This window comes from Quercus suber, unplaced genomic scaffold (genome assembly GCF_002906115.3).
Source record: "Quercus suber isolate HL8 unplaced genomic scaffold, Cork oak 2.0 scaffold_38, whole genome shotgun sequence".
Lineage (NCBI taxonomy): Eukaryota > Viridiplantae > Streptophyta > Magnoliopsida > Fagales > Fagaceae > Quercus > Quercus suber.
This window is the reverse complement of record NW_027069503.1, coordinates 1,021,144-1,037,106: the sequence shown is the minus strand read 5'-3', so window position 1 is coordinate 1,037,106 and position 15,963 is coordinate 1,021,144. Positions and strand designations below refer to the sequence as shown.

The 15,963-nt window shown below is 34.1% G+C and overlaps 1 protein-coding gene across 1 annotated transcript; it reads left to right on the top strand.

Moving 5' to 3' along the window:
* Positions 1–5,592: 5,592 nt before the first annotated feature.
* On the top strand, positions 5,593–15,586 carry LOC112020011 (mitogen-activated protein kinase homolog D5). The gene is given in 6 exon segments (XM_065770960.1): positions 5,593–6,033; positions 6,111–6,240; positions 9,024–9,231; positions 10,078–10,343; positions 13,539–13,719; positions 15,251–15,586. Coding segments are annotated over 6 exon segments (1,227 nt in total). The 5' UTR covers positions 5,593–5,764; the 3' UTR covers positions 15,424–15,586.
* The last annotated feature ends 377 nt before the right edge of the window (positions 15,587–15,963 follow it).

Here is a 15,963-nt window from a genome sequence, read left to right as displayed (position 1 = left end):
TTTATTTTTTGTTGTTGAAAATGTTAGATAAATTTAAGGGTGAAATTCTAAATCTTGAAAAGTTTGGGGGAGCCATGGCCCCCAAGCTTAAGTATGTAGTTTCTCTCCTCTACCAACAATACTAACACTCATAATTGGGTCCAAAAAGATGACAATGGAGTGAAATAATTCCTTTAGAATGACAATAGACACTTGTAAGATGGATTTTCCAAAAAACAAAACAAACAAACAAAAAATAGGTACAAGATTCCAATACAGTGTAAGCAAGCATGCAAATAGAAGCAAATCTATTAAATGTAAAGGAACAATAATACAGAGGAAGCATGCTTCCAAAATAGAAGCAAACCTAGTAAGTGTCAAGGAAGAATTTCATATATATGATCAGATAACTTCATATAGAATAAGAGTGCTAATTTTGAGGTGGCATGGATTATACTTCATGGACATCGATCATGGGTTCAACCCTTAATTGTGTCTCAAAAATGAAGATTTTATTCGACTAATGATGTTTGTTCCCCTAAATTTTTTTACATAGAGTGGCCACTTATTTTAATAAAATGGGAAAAATAAGAAAAATAATACATTCCTTTATTAATTGGATTATAAAAAATTCACCTTTTTTTTTTAATAAACAAAAAATGAGTAGAGGGTAACCAACGTGGCAATCCTACCATAACTTAGTGTGACCATAACTCAACGCATCTTGTACATCTCCCAAGACCACTAAACCACACTCCTCAGTGGTTCAAAAATTCACATCTTATTAGAATATAAAAAGAAAAATTACATAACTTTGTTTCTAGATAAAATCTAAAAAAAATTACTTGGCTTTAAGCCCTATTTACATTCTAAAACATTATAAAAAAAATTAAAAAAAAAAAAAGGCCCCGTTTAGTATAGTAGTTTAAGAGCATTCGCATCAGTCCGTGTATTTTACACGCCCATTTTTACACTAAAAACCTACTTTTTCTATTTTACACATCCTCTTTTACAAATCACCCACATCAATTCATCTATTTTATCACCACTTTTATTTAAAAAATCAATTTTCTCCATTTTTTTATTATTTCCTCAACTACCTTCTTATTATAGGCGCGCACTCTCTCTTTCAGCTCATTTTTTTCTCAACCATCATTTTTTCTGATTTTGCTCTCTCTCTCTCTCTCTCTCTCTCTCTCTCTCTCTCTCTCTCTCTCTCTCTCACGCTGCGCAGTTCCGATCCAAGCTCCGCTGCGCAGCTCCAATCCGCAGCTCCGATCCAAGCTCCCACAAGCTCCGCTGCGCAGCTCCGATCCAAGCTCCGCTGCGCAGCTCCGATCCAAGCTCCCACGAGCTCCGCTGCGCAGCTCCGATCCAAGCTCCCACGAGCTCCGATCCAAAGCTCCGCTCCGCAGCTCCGATCCGAGCTCCCACGAGCTCCGATCCGCAACTCCGCACCACCACTCCGCTCCGCAGCTCCGATCCAAGCTCCCACGAGCGCCGATCCAAGCACGCCGATCGGTTTGGATTTTGTCTGTGGGTTATTTTGTGGTGTCTGTGGGTTATTTTGTTGTTGGTTTTGTGGTGGTTGATTTTTTATTTTGTCTATGGAAGTGTGTATCGGAGGAAGAAGATGATGAGGGGTTGGTTGAGCAGATGGAGAAGAGAGAGAAAAAAAAGGAGCGAAATTAGAAATATTAAAATAATCTATACATGAGCTACAGTAACCGTGTATATATACACGGTTACTGTAGTTCATGGAAATTTTTAGATGAATTTACACGGTTTTACACAATCTGATGTGGGAGGATTTTTGGCCAAAATGTGTAAAATGAGAAAAATTTTGTATTATACATGATTATCCATATGCTGATGTGAATGCTCTAACAATATGTTTTCAGTTTTTAAATAATATTACACGTATTTTTATACACTTTTTCACCCACACATATTTCAAAAAAATACAAACAACTAACAACGTTACCAAACAGCCTACTTTCTTTTACTCTTTATGCATTCTGTCAATTCAATACATACACGGATAAGAAAACGACAGAACAACAACAAACACTATATATCACTGCCAATCTCATATTGGGAGTAATCGCAAGATGAGATAATGTCAGAATGGCCAAATGCAACAAGATGCTTCTCAAGTAAATAAGTTGGAATTAAACATGCAGACTCTTGCATGTTCGGCTTTAAATATGTTATAAAAAACTTAAAAGCTTGTTTTTAAGCAAAACCAAATCACACAACATTTTTTTAGCTGCGATTTTTTAAAAATTTTAATTTTAAATGTAAGGTTTTAATCTATGACATTTGCTTCTAATGATTGTTCATTTGTCTTTTACTATTAAACCAAGACACTAATTAATATTTAATGTAGGTAGAAATAGAATCTCAAATATTTTATTTGTCAATTTGTGTGCAAATTAAACCTATTTTCCTTCTAATAAGAAAATTTTAATGGACATTTGGCTCCTTTGGTTTCTGTGTTTTTTTTTTTTTTTTGGGGATAGAATTTATGTTTCGAACTTTTTTTTTTTGTGGGAAATTTAATATATTATACAAGAAGGGAAGTCACAATACATAACTTTGTTTCTAGATATAATCGAAAAAAAAAAAAAAAAATACTTGGCTTTAAGCCCTATTTACATTCTAAATCATTATAAAAAAATAAAAATAAAAATAAAAATAAAAAAGCCCCATTTGATATGGTAGTTTTACAATATGTTTTCAGTTTCTAAACAACATTATACTTATTTTTATACACTTTTTTACTTACACATATTTCAAAAATATACAAACAACTAACAACGTTACCAAACGGCCTAATTTCTTTCACTCTTTATGCATTCTGTCAATTCAATACATACACAGATAAGAAAACGACAGAACAACAACAGACACTAATATATCACTGCCAATCTCATATTGGGAGTAATCGCAAGATGAGATAATGTTAGAATAGCCAAATGCAACAAGATGCTTCTCAAGTAAATAAATTGGAATTAAACATGCAGACTCTTGCATGTTCGGCTTTAAATATGTTACAAAAAACTTAAAGCTAGTTTTTAAGCAAAACCCAGTCACACAACATTTTTTTAGCTGCTGGTTTTTTTAATTTTTAATTTTAGATGTAGAGTTTCAATTTATAACATCCGCTTCTAATGATTATTTATTTGTCTTTTACTATTAAACCAAAACACTAATTAATGTTTGGTGTAGACAGAAATAAAATCTCAAATCTCTTATTTAACTATTTGTGTGCAAATTAAAATTTCCTCATGAGACAATAAAAATGACGTAAAATAAAACCTAGGCATTGACATGTACCAATGTACGTGACAATTTACATTGATTATTTTCACCTAACCTTTGACAATGTATCAACAAATGTTTGACTTAACAACACAGAAAGTTCTAAAGGACATACCCTGCATTTATTAACCCATTTTTGTCACCGTGTCTTCTTTATCATTTGAAACATTTCTTGGAATGCTGACCGACTTCCCATATCTTATAATTTTGCTAGACTTTATAATCATCATTAATTTAATTAAATTAACAAGAGGAATTCAATCTTAATATTTAGGATCCTAAATAGTTGAATGAATTTTCTAATCATATATAATATAGGCTAAAATGCAAAATGCATCCTTTAAGTTTGACTAAAATTTATTTAAGTCCTTTAACTTTACACTTATTTAATTAAATTCTCTAAATTTCAAAGTTATTCAATTCAGGTTTTTGTCCAATTTTATTTTTAAAAAAATTTAAATATGCAATTAACTAATAATTTTTTTTTTTTTTTATAATTCTTACATACAAATCTATAAAAAATTTTTTTTTCGTGTAAAAATAATTTTTTAAGGACAATTTTTAACAAATTCGACATAATATCTTAATTGAATAAATTTGAAACTTAGAGTACTCAATTGAATAAAAGTAAAGTAAGATGACTAAAATGAATTTCAGTTAAACTTAGAGGGTGTAGTTTACATTTTAACCTATAATATATTATAACTCTATCAAGGACAATTTTTTTCACAACTTATCAAGATGGTATATTGTATAATTACTTTCACATGAACATACCACTAACACTACTTTTATTTCCACCACTCATAATCTATCAATAGAATATGTGAGAGTAAGTTGTATTACTAAACTTATTAATATGTTAAAATGGAAACTCAATTAATAATCCAAATTAAGATTCTAATTGCACTCTAATAAGAGTAATGCTAGAGATATAAATTTTTTTTACAAACTGTTGATGTATGGTCAGTGGTTATTAGTAAATAAAAAAGTGATATTAATAGTAAACCTAGATGAAAACCAATAAAAAGCTAGTCACATTAATAGTTTGTAAAAGTGCTGTAAAATAGTTTGCGGCGGTAGTATTACTCCTCTAATAATGTGTCTAAGTGTTTTTTTTTTCTTTTTCTTTTTGAGAATTGTGTCTAAGTGTATTTAATTATACAATATACTGATGTTAGATTTTAAATGTACTCCAATTTCATATCAAGTGTCTTTCCAGATATGCTGTCAATTATATTTACATGCAAATTCATGCATCTAAAATTATAAAAATATAAACTTGGGCTAAATTTAAATTTATTATACTTCTATATAATACTATAAATGTGTTTAGTTCCTTACTTATTATATAGAAACATTATAAATATAATTGTGGTTATTTTTAATTGCACATCTTTGTATATGCACTAATTTTAAGTTAGTCATCAACTAATTACAAGTTTATCATCCCTTTTGAGTCATTTTATGTTCATATTAACCTTCAGATTAAACAAATAATTAATTTGTCAATTAAAATACCTAATTAGTCATTGAATTTTTATTCCATGCACTAAAAAGTACATCCTTCTCTTGGAGTTGAGCCAATGGGTCTTTAATACTTCATTAATTATAATTAATTCTTTTAATAATCAATTATGATCACTCATTTATTATTATGACTTGTTTTAAATTATTTAAAATTAATCATGTGCTTTAATTCACATACATGATCTTATAAATCACTAAGTAATGGATTAAAGAAGGTTCCTCCAACTTGACTTGGAGAAACACTTTATCTAAAATAAAAGTAAATTGTAATTTTCTAAAGAAAAAAAAAGTTTTTGAATTTTCTATTATCAAAAAAATTTCAGTTTTTCATTTTCAAAAAATTATTTTTTGAGTTACACATGTACACTTACACATCTCCAAACCCAAAATTTTTTTTTATTATGAAAACAACAAAAATAATTGTTGTTTTGAATATTGGAAACAGAATTAAATTGAATCAATAAGAAAACAACAAACAAACAAAAAAAAAAAAACAAAAACAGACTCACAGTTGTTGTAAAAACAGAATTTGATTAAATACAATATATTAGTTAGATAAAATTAGTTTTTTTTTTTTTTTTGGTATTTTACTAAAAAATCCAAAAAAAAAACAAAAAATAATAAAAAATCCAAAAAAAAAAAAAACAAAAAATACACGTTACACATTACATTCGCTCTCATATATCAACAAAATTAACCAACCCAAAAAGGAGAAAGCACACCATACATTCACTCACACACAAACACAAACACAAGCACAATAACAACAATCATTTCATTTCATTTTCTTTTATACTTTATATTGGTTTTGGTTTTTTTTTTTTTGCTACTTTACAACAAATTTACAACGAGTAGAAAGAAAGAAGAGCTTTTGAAAGAGAGAGAGAGAAAAAAACGACAATCATTATCATAATCAATCAGATCAGAAAAAATGGACGGCGGAGGAGCAGTGGACGGTGGCGGTGGTGTGCCAGGTCATCCTGGCGGAGGAGACGCTGTGATGACGGAGGCTCAGCCGGAGTCTCAGAACTCGATGATGCCGATGTCGGCGACGGCGACGACGACGGAGAACATATCGGCGACGTTGAGTCACGGAGGGAGGTTTATTCAGTACAACATCTTCGGTAACATCTTCGAAGTTACCGCTAAGTATAAGCCTCCCATTCTGCCGATCGGCAAAGGCGCTTACGGCATCGTTTGGTCTCTATTTCTCTCTCTTTGTTTGATTTCTTCAATTTCGTTTTTTGTTTTTTTGAATCGGAGAATTTTTGGTTCAGCTCGGCTCTGAATTCGGAGACGAATGAGCACGTGGCGTTGAAGAAGATTGCGAATGCGTTCGATAACAAGATCGATGCGAAGAGGACTCTACGTGAGATCAAGCTGCTTCGTCATATGGAACATGAAAATGTAAAACTCTTTCTCTCTCTCTCTCTCTATTCTTCTTCGATTTAGTGCTTAATTTGGTTTAGTGGTTATTGATTACTTAGCTAAAACTGGGAAAAAAAGAAAGAAAGAAAAAACAGCTAATTAGGTATATTAGTGTGTTATGAAGTGTATTTAAGTAATGGTAATGGTGAATGAGAATTGACAAATTGTTTCAATTTATTGCTTAATTGGTTTAGTAATTAGTAATTATTTCGTTTTTAATAGAAATTTGATTGCTTTATGTCACTTAACAAAAACTGGAAAAAAAAAAAAACAGTGAATTGGGAATAATAGTGTACTTAAATGTGTTTTGTTGTGTTGCCTATTTAATTCAAGTTGTTAAATCAGGAATTTAGTAATGCATTGAAATTATGATAATATCGCCTTTTTCTGGTATAAATTCAAAATAAGTGTCGATTTTGCTAAAAAATTCAGTCTTTTGTATTTTCTTGATCTCTTCTAGTGTTTTAGGAAATGAATGATAATAGAAAGCACAGTCTTTAAATTAAGCCAAGACTGATTTATAATTTTTTTTTTTTAATTTTTTTGATAGGTAAATAACTTCATTGAAAAATAGGTGAGAAAAAACAAGGTATAAATCATGCAAAGAAGTAAAAGTAGGTACTCCCGAAGCAGTTGCCCACTCTAACGAAGTCTGAAAGAACAATAGCTTCAAATGGTGAATTGATCTTTCATTCCCTTCAAAAGTATGTGCATTCCTTTCTCCTCATATACCCCACATTAGGCAATAAGGGATCATACTCCAAATCACCGTAGTTCTGTGTCTATTGAACTTGCCTGGCCAACTAGCTAAAAGCTTCACAACACCATGTGGCATGACCCAATGGGCCCAAATAATGAGCACACCATATTTCATAACTCTTGAGCTATAGGGCCATGTATGAGTAAGTGATCAATAGTCTCCCCATTCTGCTTACGCATACAACGCCAATCCACCACAACCACTTGCCGCCTCCGGAAATTATCAACAGTCAAAATTTACCCCAACACTGCAGTCCAAATGAAACTTACCTCTGTAGGCATTTTCGGTTTCCACAATGGCCTCCATGGAGAAAATAACGGATTAGTGGGTTTTAGTGCCCAGTAATAACTGATTAGCATTGCATATTATGGCGTCTGGCATTTTAGGAAGCTTCTGATCATCATGGTGTAGTTCCCAATCTTTGCTTAGCTGAATAGATCTCATTATCAATTTTCTTAACTGTACACCATTTTAAGTTGCTACAATTATACAAATACCTAACCAATGCAATAATGCAATGATTACACTTATCTTTGGCAATTCAGCACTAAATTAGATTTCTTGATATGATCTTGAGGGGTCCTTGAATAAGGTTTGATGTTTAAGGGTTTAGGTAATGAAAAGATTAGATCTTTAATATGTTTGATGGCTGTTTAGTACTACAACAGCAAATAAAATGAGAAATAAAGAAAGTTGTTTTTTGATGATGTGGAACTTCACCGAGGCAGGGCCCTTAGGACCTACCACAGGGGAGTAAACCACAGATACATGACCCTGCATGCCAAAACCATGTATCAAGTAATCCAGGTGAACTCTTACGGTCTGTTTGGAAAGAACCTAGAATGTCTTAGTCTATAGCTCATCCCAAGCCTCCAACCACTAGCCTACAAGCTGACAGTGAGAAATAAATAAAGATAAATGCTAGGTAATCACATTTAGGTTTTCCTAAGCAATTGTGCTTAAGTAAAAGAGGATAATCACATGAAGTTTGAAACAATATGCTGGAATTTTAATAAAATTAATCTCGCTATCAATGTTATTGACTACAATAAAGCCTTTGAACCATTTTAGGCTATTGCTAAATCCTTTTAGGACTAGGACTCTAAATAAACTACTTTAGACTTATCAAAATAACAAAGAAAACAATAGTTAAGAATTTTGAAACCAATAGGAATTTGACTCGAGATACAAAATAAGACTCATGGACCTTTGGTACAGAAAAGGACAGTCCATTTCAGAAAATCCAGATGTTACCAAATTGCCCTTATAAAGAAACGTAATTGGACCAGCCAAAGTAAAGAAACTTAAGACTTATAAAAAATAATAATAATAACTAAAGTAGCTTATGAAAGGTGGCAAGGAGGCCCTGCATCTCTATTTGACCACACTTCTTGAATATTTTTGTTTTTAATCTTGTTTTTCCTCAAAGTCCTCTTTACTATCTGCATCATGTACACCATTTTATGTTCCTACACTTATACAAACAGCTGGCTACTAAATTAAGTATGATCATTACCGATTTAGGATGAGTGTTGCATACAAAATATAATTTTATAATTCATTAGGTGTACTTTGGGTACTTTTATTTGGTTGCAAGATAGTAGCAATTATTAGATAGCATATCCTAATCTTATTTTTTTGGCCATAGTATAATATGAGGTCCATTATATTTTTTTTGTCTTACCTACATCAATGAGCTCTAGATCAGATTACATCTCTCCAATAAGTATAGGATGGAGGATGAGACCCATTGGATTCATGTGTAAGTTACCAATAAAAAAAATGTTTACTTTTCTTTCCTACGTATAAATCATCACAAGCTTATGATCTTGTGGTAGGCATGCTGTTTAGATGTTATTTCGGTTATGTTTATTTATTCTTTTCATTGGTATAAGAATCTCCACTAACCCCATGTCTATTTATTCTTTTTGTGGTGGGCATCCTGTTTAGCAATAATTAGCATATTCCCATTCAATTAATATTGCTTACATTTGTCCTGCAGGTTGTTGCAATCAGAGATATAATACCACCACCACAGAGGGAGGCATTTAATGATGTTTATATTGCATATGAGCTAATGGACACTGACCTGCACCAAATTATTCGTTCCAATCAAGCTTTGTCAGAGGAGCATTGTCAGGTTCAATTCTAAGCATTTTGGGTATATTTTGTTTCCCTTTATGATAGCACCACTTTGTTGCATCAGCAAAGACCTCATATGATTTGAGTCTTTGACTTCTGACAGCCCTTATTAGAATCAACAACTATACAAAAGGCAAAAAACTATCAACTGGACAAAGTTTGACATCACAGCAGTCTGGTATTAACTGCATTAAATTGGTTTTTAACTTGCTCATCTGGGGTCATGCTTCAAGCCAAATGAGAGGCACCATGTCTTTTCTTACTTCCCTTAATGTCTACATCACATTCACCTGCATTTCTTTTACCTGTTCAGTTAAAAATTGAATGATATTTTTCCATTTTGGTGCTGTCATTTTCCTTTATTAAATGTGACATCCTTGCACACGAACTGAAAATCTGATGAATGCAAAACCAAAGTGGCACCATCATTTATAACGTTCTTGAAGTTGTTTATCGCTGAATCTGTCCAGCTTGCTGGTGAAAACTTTAAAGAATCAAAGCATGGCCTATGGGGACCCAAATGTTCACTTTTAAATCATTTCTTGGCATCTTAGTTAAGCTATATAGAAATTGTTACCTGGAGAACATCAATAACAGAACTTTGTTGGAAAATGCCTTATACAAAAACAAGCATTGGAGGGGTTAAAACTTTTCAGCTTGAGTTGGGTTTGAAAAATTTGTACAATAACTTATTTTGTATGATTGAATCCAAATAGTACTAGAGCAATCAAAGTAGCTTGGAGATTTGTAGCACTTGTTTTAGTTAGGTGTTATCCTTATAGAGACGGTTGTTTAGAATGCTGTGGAGCCATATGCCTTTCCTTGCGATGTTACTTGGCAATGTGATGACCTGTACCCTGTACCTGGTTCTCTCTCACTCTCTCTCTCTCTCTCTCTCCCCCCCTCCCCCCCCCCCCCCCCCCCCCCCATTCTTTTAAATGCTAATTGTGACTTGAAAATATGTGATTTTGGACTAGCTCGTGTCACCTCTGAAACTGATTTCATGACGGAATATGTTGTTACAAGATGGTACCGTGCACCAGAGCTTTTATTGAACTCTTCAGATTACACTGCAGCTATTGATGTGTGGTCAGTTGGTTGTATTTTCATGGAATTGATGGATAGGAAACCTCTGTTTCCTGGAAGAGATCATGTGCACCAGCTACGTTTGCTTATGGAGGTAATCTACTCTTCCATCTTTATATTGTTATATTGTTAGTTTCTGGAAACGCAGGATCGTCCTATTACAAGTTCTCTTATATTTATTGCTTTTGCCTGCATATTCTCCTTATTCCATCTTCTTAAAAGTTGATATAAATTTTATCCTTTTTGCTTAATCTGGAGCTTTTTAATCAGGTGACATTGAGGTTGTACTTTTAGGGTCATTAAACAGTATTATTTAAATGGCATTATTCCACCTCACCTTTATTGAACTGCATACCATCTCCAGTACATGTAATCATGAATGAGATATTTACATTTTTAAGTGGACCGTTTTTTTTTAAAATTCAATATTCATGCTCCTGCAAATCAAAAAAACGTCAATGCATCAGTCTGGTTAATCACTATAAATCTTCATTCTCCTTCGATGGGAGAAGGGTTAGGATCCATAAGCTAAGCACATTTAATCCTCTTAGGTTTATGGTTATGCAGACTAGAGAGGAATGACGCAGCCATGGAGTCTTTTTTTTTTTTCTTTTTTTTTTGATAAGTAATAAGTTTTATTGATATAAAAAAAGGAGAACCCTGGTACACAGGGAGTGTACAAGGGGTCAACAACTCAAGTACAAAAATTACAAGAATCAATGAAATCAAAAAAAGAAGGGAATGATTGGTTTTGCATAGCAACCAACCAATCCAATAAAGTTCTAAAGAAAAATAACTTGAGGTCTGGTATGGATCTCTCAATATCCTCAAAACTCCTACTATTTCTCTCCCTCCACAAACACCACATTAAGCAATAGGGTACAATTATCCAAATAAAATCATTTTGATGACAACCAAACCTGCCTTGCCAACACTCTAAGAGCCCCAAAACGGATTGCTGCATAACCCAGCTTACTCCAAATAAACCCAAAACCATAGCCCACAGATCCATAGCAACCGGACAATGAAGGAAGAGATGGTCAACTGATTCACCATTACACTTGCACATATAACACCAATCCAATATCCAAACCTTCCTTTTTCGTAAATTGTCAATTGTCAAGCATTTCCCTAAAGCAGCAGTCCAAACAAAGAAGGCTACTCAAGAAGGAATCTTCTGTTTCCAAATGCTTTTCCAAGGAAAACAGAAGTCAGTAGAGCCCACTAAAATTCTATAATAATCATTAACCTTAAACCCCTTATCTCTACTAGGTTTCCAACACATCTTATCCTCACCAAACCCCCTTATTGAAGAACCATATATGGTATCCAAGAAGCCTGACATAACCTCTAATTCCTGTGCATGCACACCCCTAAAGAAACTGACATCCCAAACAAGGACGCCATTGGTGTACTTCATAAGCGCAGCCACACTAGCCTCCTTATCCCTGCAAAATCTAAATAACTCAAGATAACTGACTGCAAGGGATGTCTCACCACACCAACGGTCTTGCCAAAACTTCACCCTAGACCCGTCACCAATATCATACAGAATATGGCATGAAAAATAAGCCCCCCACCACCACCCCCACACCCCCCCCCCCCCCCCCCCCCGAAATACACATCCATATTTCACTTCTATCACTTGCCTCCAAAGGGCATTCTTCTCAATCCCAAATTTCCATAGCCACTTCCAAGCAAAGCTTCATTAAAGAGTCTTACCTTCCTTATCCCTAAGCCACTCGAAGAAATGGGGGAACAAACAGTAGCCCATTTAACCAGATGAAATTTAGGTTCATCACTAATGCCACCTCATAATAAATTTCGCTGAAGTTTCTTAATTTAGTTAGCCACAACAGCAGGTATAGGAAAAAGAGATAGAAAATAAGTGGGTAAGTTAGATAGAGTGCTTTTGATTAAAGTGACTCTACCTCCCTTGGATAAGTACAAACGTTTCTATCCCACTAATCTCCTGTCCATCTTCTCTAGAATCAGGTTCCATATTGTCTTATCCTTGAATTTTCATTGGAAGATTAATTTATTACTACTTCACACGTTCATCTATTCAAGACTTATTTTATGGGGCCCATGTGTGGCCTCCAATTGAAGTAAAAGTCATGTGGTTTTAAAGGTCTAGTTATTTATTTTAGGGTTAAAACAGATTTAATGGTTTTTATTTAACAAGTTATAATAGTTTGTCCTATGCTAAGACAGCAACTTTGGCGGTGCTCTCTCTATCTCAAATATGGTGAAGCCTTTGTTTTGGAGAGGGGGGGGGGGGGGAGGAGGGAGAGAGAGAGATAGTATGGAGGGTGGTTTGGTTAGAGATTATATGGAGTTAGTCTTTCAAAAGCCATTGAGAAGGATGGGATACTCTTTCACGCTTTGTAAAATTCTCTGTGGGAAACAGCCTATGAATTTGATTATGGCATGATCTGTGGTGTGGAAAACTTTGCCTGAAAGATGATTTTCTTTAATTATATTGGATTGGAACCGGTAAGAATGCCTCAGCTGCCTTGTATTTGAGTGATTAACATAGATAGAATACTCAATTTACCTGGTTACCTCAGGATTGGGAATTGGAGTGTGGAGATTTTATTGGATTTGTTATAATTTGATCTCCTTAGTAGATTAGAGGATCAAATAATGTGGAAACCTGTCAAGGCTGAAACATTTGGAGTTTGACCTTACTATGAAGCTCTGAGGGGTGCTATAGGGGTTCGCTTTCCTTGGTGGAGTATCTGGGATGCGAAGGTACCCCATCACATGGGCACAGCCTTAGACAAAATTTTAACTGTGGAAGATCTTAGGAAATGTAACATGTTGACTGTTGAACGGTGCTGCATGCCCAAGAATAGTGGGGAATGAATGGAACATCTTCTACTGCATTGCATGGTAGTGGTAACTAAGGGTATTTGATCTTTTGCATGGACTCTATTTACAGTTTCATGGTTAATGCCAAGAACTGCGGCACAAATGTTAAGCTTTTGGAGAGGAAGTTTTCAGAAGCACGGAAATTCTAAAGCTTGGAATGCGGGACCTTTCTGCATCTTGTGGACACTTTGGCAAGAATGAAATAGTAGAATGATGAAGTTGGAACAGCCAACCCATAAGATCAAACAATCTTTTAAAGATATTTTTATAATTGAGTGATAGTGGTAGGACATTTTCCTTTTCTGTTTTAAAATGTGGATACTCAAGTTTAAAATTGTAATCCTTGTAATGCTGTTGTACTCGTTGCTTTTTATCAAATAATAAGTATTTTATTTATTCAAATAAAATCTTGCAGCTTATTGGCACCCCAACAGAGGCTGACTTGGGATTCTTGAATGAAAATGCTAAAAGATACATTCGGCAACTTCCTCTTTACCGTCGGCAGTCCTTAACTGAAAAGTTTCCACATGTCCATCCTGCAGCCATTGATCTTGTTGAAAAGATGTTAACATTCGATCCCAGACAGAGGATTACTGGTGAGTTTATGCTTCCTACTGTTCTGTGCATAACAATACAAGTATCAACTCATATCATCTAAGCCCTACTCTCAACTAAGCTTTGCAGTACAGTAGTAGTTTAATTGTAAAATTTATACCACATGTTTTGCAGTTTTATATATAAATGGATCTGTTTCAGTGTTATGCACTTTTGGTCTGGCATAACTTGTTTTTGTCACGTATCTTGTGTGTGTGTGTGTACTACTACATATGTTCATGGATTTGGTCAATGTATTGAAAAAAGAAAATGATATTTTTTGACATATTCCTTTAGTATGCCATTCTGTTGTGCATTTGATAAATGACATTTGTTTAAATTTATGGATTGGCTAAACCTACCCTCATACTTGGTTTTGGGTAGGGTGTTCTTTAGCTTTTTGCCAAATTTTTGGTTTAATATTTCAAAGTTGCTATATTGTTGTTACATGTGAAAGTGCTACAATGTAGACAAACATGTATAATGTATTGCATATTTGATACATTAACTGCGGTCTCAATTTTATATATCTTCCAGTTTGGAAAGAATCAAGGTACTAGCCTTCTCCTCTTTAGGGGGAGGTGAACCTTTATACTTCTTATATGAGAGCAAAAAACCAGAACTAACTCACAGAGTTTATTTATGTGTTGTGCACTAAGTACATATATATAGGATATCTACCTTAGACCAATGGTGCTGATATTAGAAGAATCAAGGCATATGATGATATTGGGTGAAAGGTGCAAGTAAAAAACATGTTTGGCAGCACGTATGTCTATTTTCAGCATCTCTAAGGATTTATTTTTCTCAGGAATGCCCACTTTAATTTCCATTTGTTGCCTACGTTCCTTAATACTGTGGTAGGTAACACTAGGAGATATTTAAGGACATATCAGAAGTAATTTGTGACATCGAGACCTCTTATTATAACCCCGCACTTGAAAAAAATTCCCTTTTCCCCTTTAAAAATCTTAGTGACGCTGCTGAAACTAAGACACAGGTTCAATTTCTGAATCCAAGCTCAACCTTGGTGATTTTGTACAACCCTGGTGCTGTTATCTTGCCATTCAAAATGCTAGATTGACTACCTAAACTCTATAATTCATATAAAAAGATAACTTGTTCTTTAGTCATTGTTTTTGTCTTAAAAAGGCTTCTCACATAAATTTTCCATGAAAACCGAGAAGGTGTCTAATGCATCAAATATATGCATCCTCTTCTTCACAGCATTCGAATCCCACACACTATGAGGTGGGGGAATGCATAAAATAATTATTGCGTGAGAACCTCGTCCATTGTGTCCATGAACATTACAGAATTGCATTTTCATCAGGCCACATTTAGTATTAAATTTGGAAGTCAATTCATGATTATTTTTTTTTTTTTTTTTTTTGCTTCTGATATATTACTTTTCTAATGATTAATAGTGAAGTCACTTAATTCATAATTTTTTGTGGTTATTTCTGTAACAATACTATGTCTATGTTTAAGCATTTATTGAAAACTCTGACATATGATTTTCCACTTGAACAGTTGAAAATGCGTTGGCTCACCCCTATCTAACCTCTCTGCATGACATCAGTGATGAGCCTGTGTGCATGACTCCCTTCAGCTTTGATTTTGAGCAGCATGCACTGACTGAGGAACAAATGAAGGAGCTGATCTACCGAGAGGCCCTTGCATTTAACCCCGAGTATCAGCACTAACAAGCTGTGCTTTATTTGATCAGTGTTGTCTCTCTGCTTTATACCCTTGCTGATTGATTTCTTCATGTATATATATGTTCCATTCCAAACTGGGTGGATCTGGAATTGATTGGTTTATGGGCAGAATTAAGGGACTGGAACTAGTGTAATGGTGTTTGTGTCATCTCTGCATGACATCAGTGATGAGCCTGTGTGCATGACTCCCTTCAGCTTTGATTTTGAGCAGCATGCACTGACTGAGGAACAAATGAAGGAGCTGATCTACCGAGAGGCCCTTGCATTTAACCCCGAGTATCAGCACTAACAAGCTGTGCTTTATTTGATCAGTGTTGTCTCTCTGCTTTATACCCTTGCTGATTGATTTCTTCATGTATATATATGTTCCATTCCAAACTGGGTGGATCTGGAATTGATTGGTTTATGGGCAGAATTAAGGGACTGGAACTAGTGTAATGGTGTTTGTGTCAGCTGTTTTGCTGTTATTTTTTCTATTTATTTTTATTTTTATTTAAGCCAACATCTGATGAACAGATCTCTCTC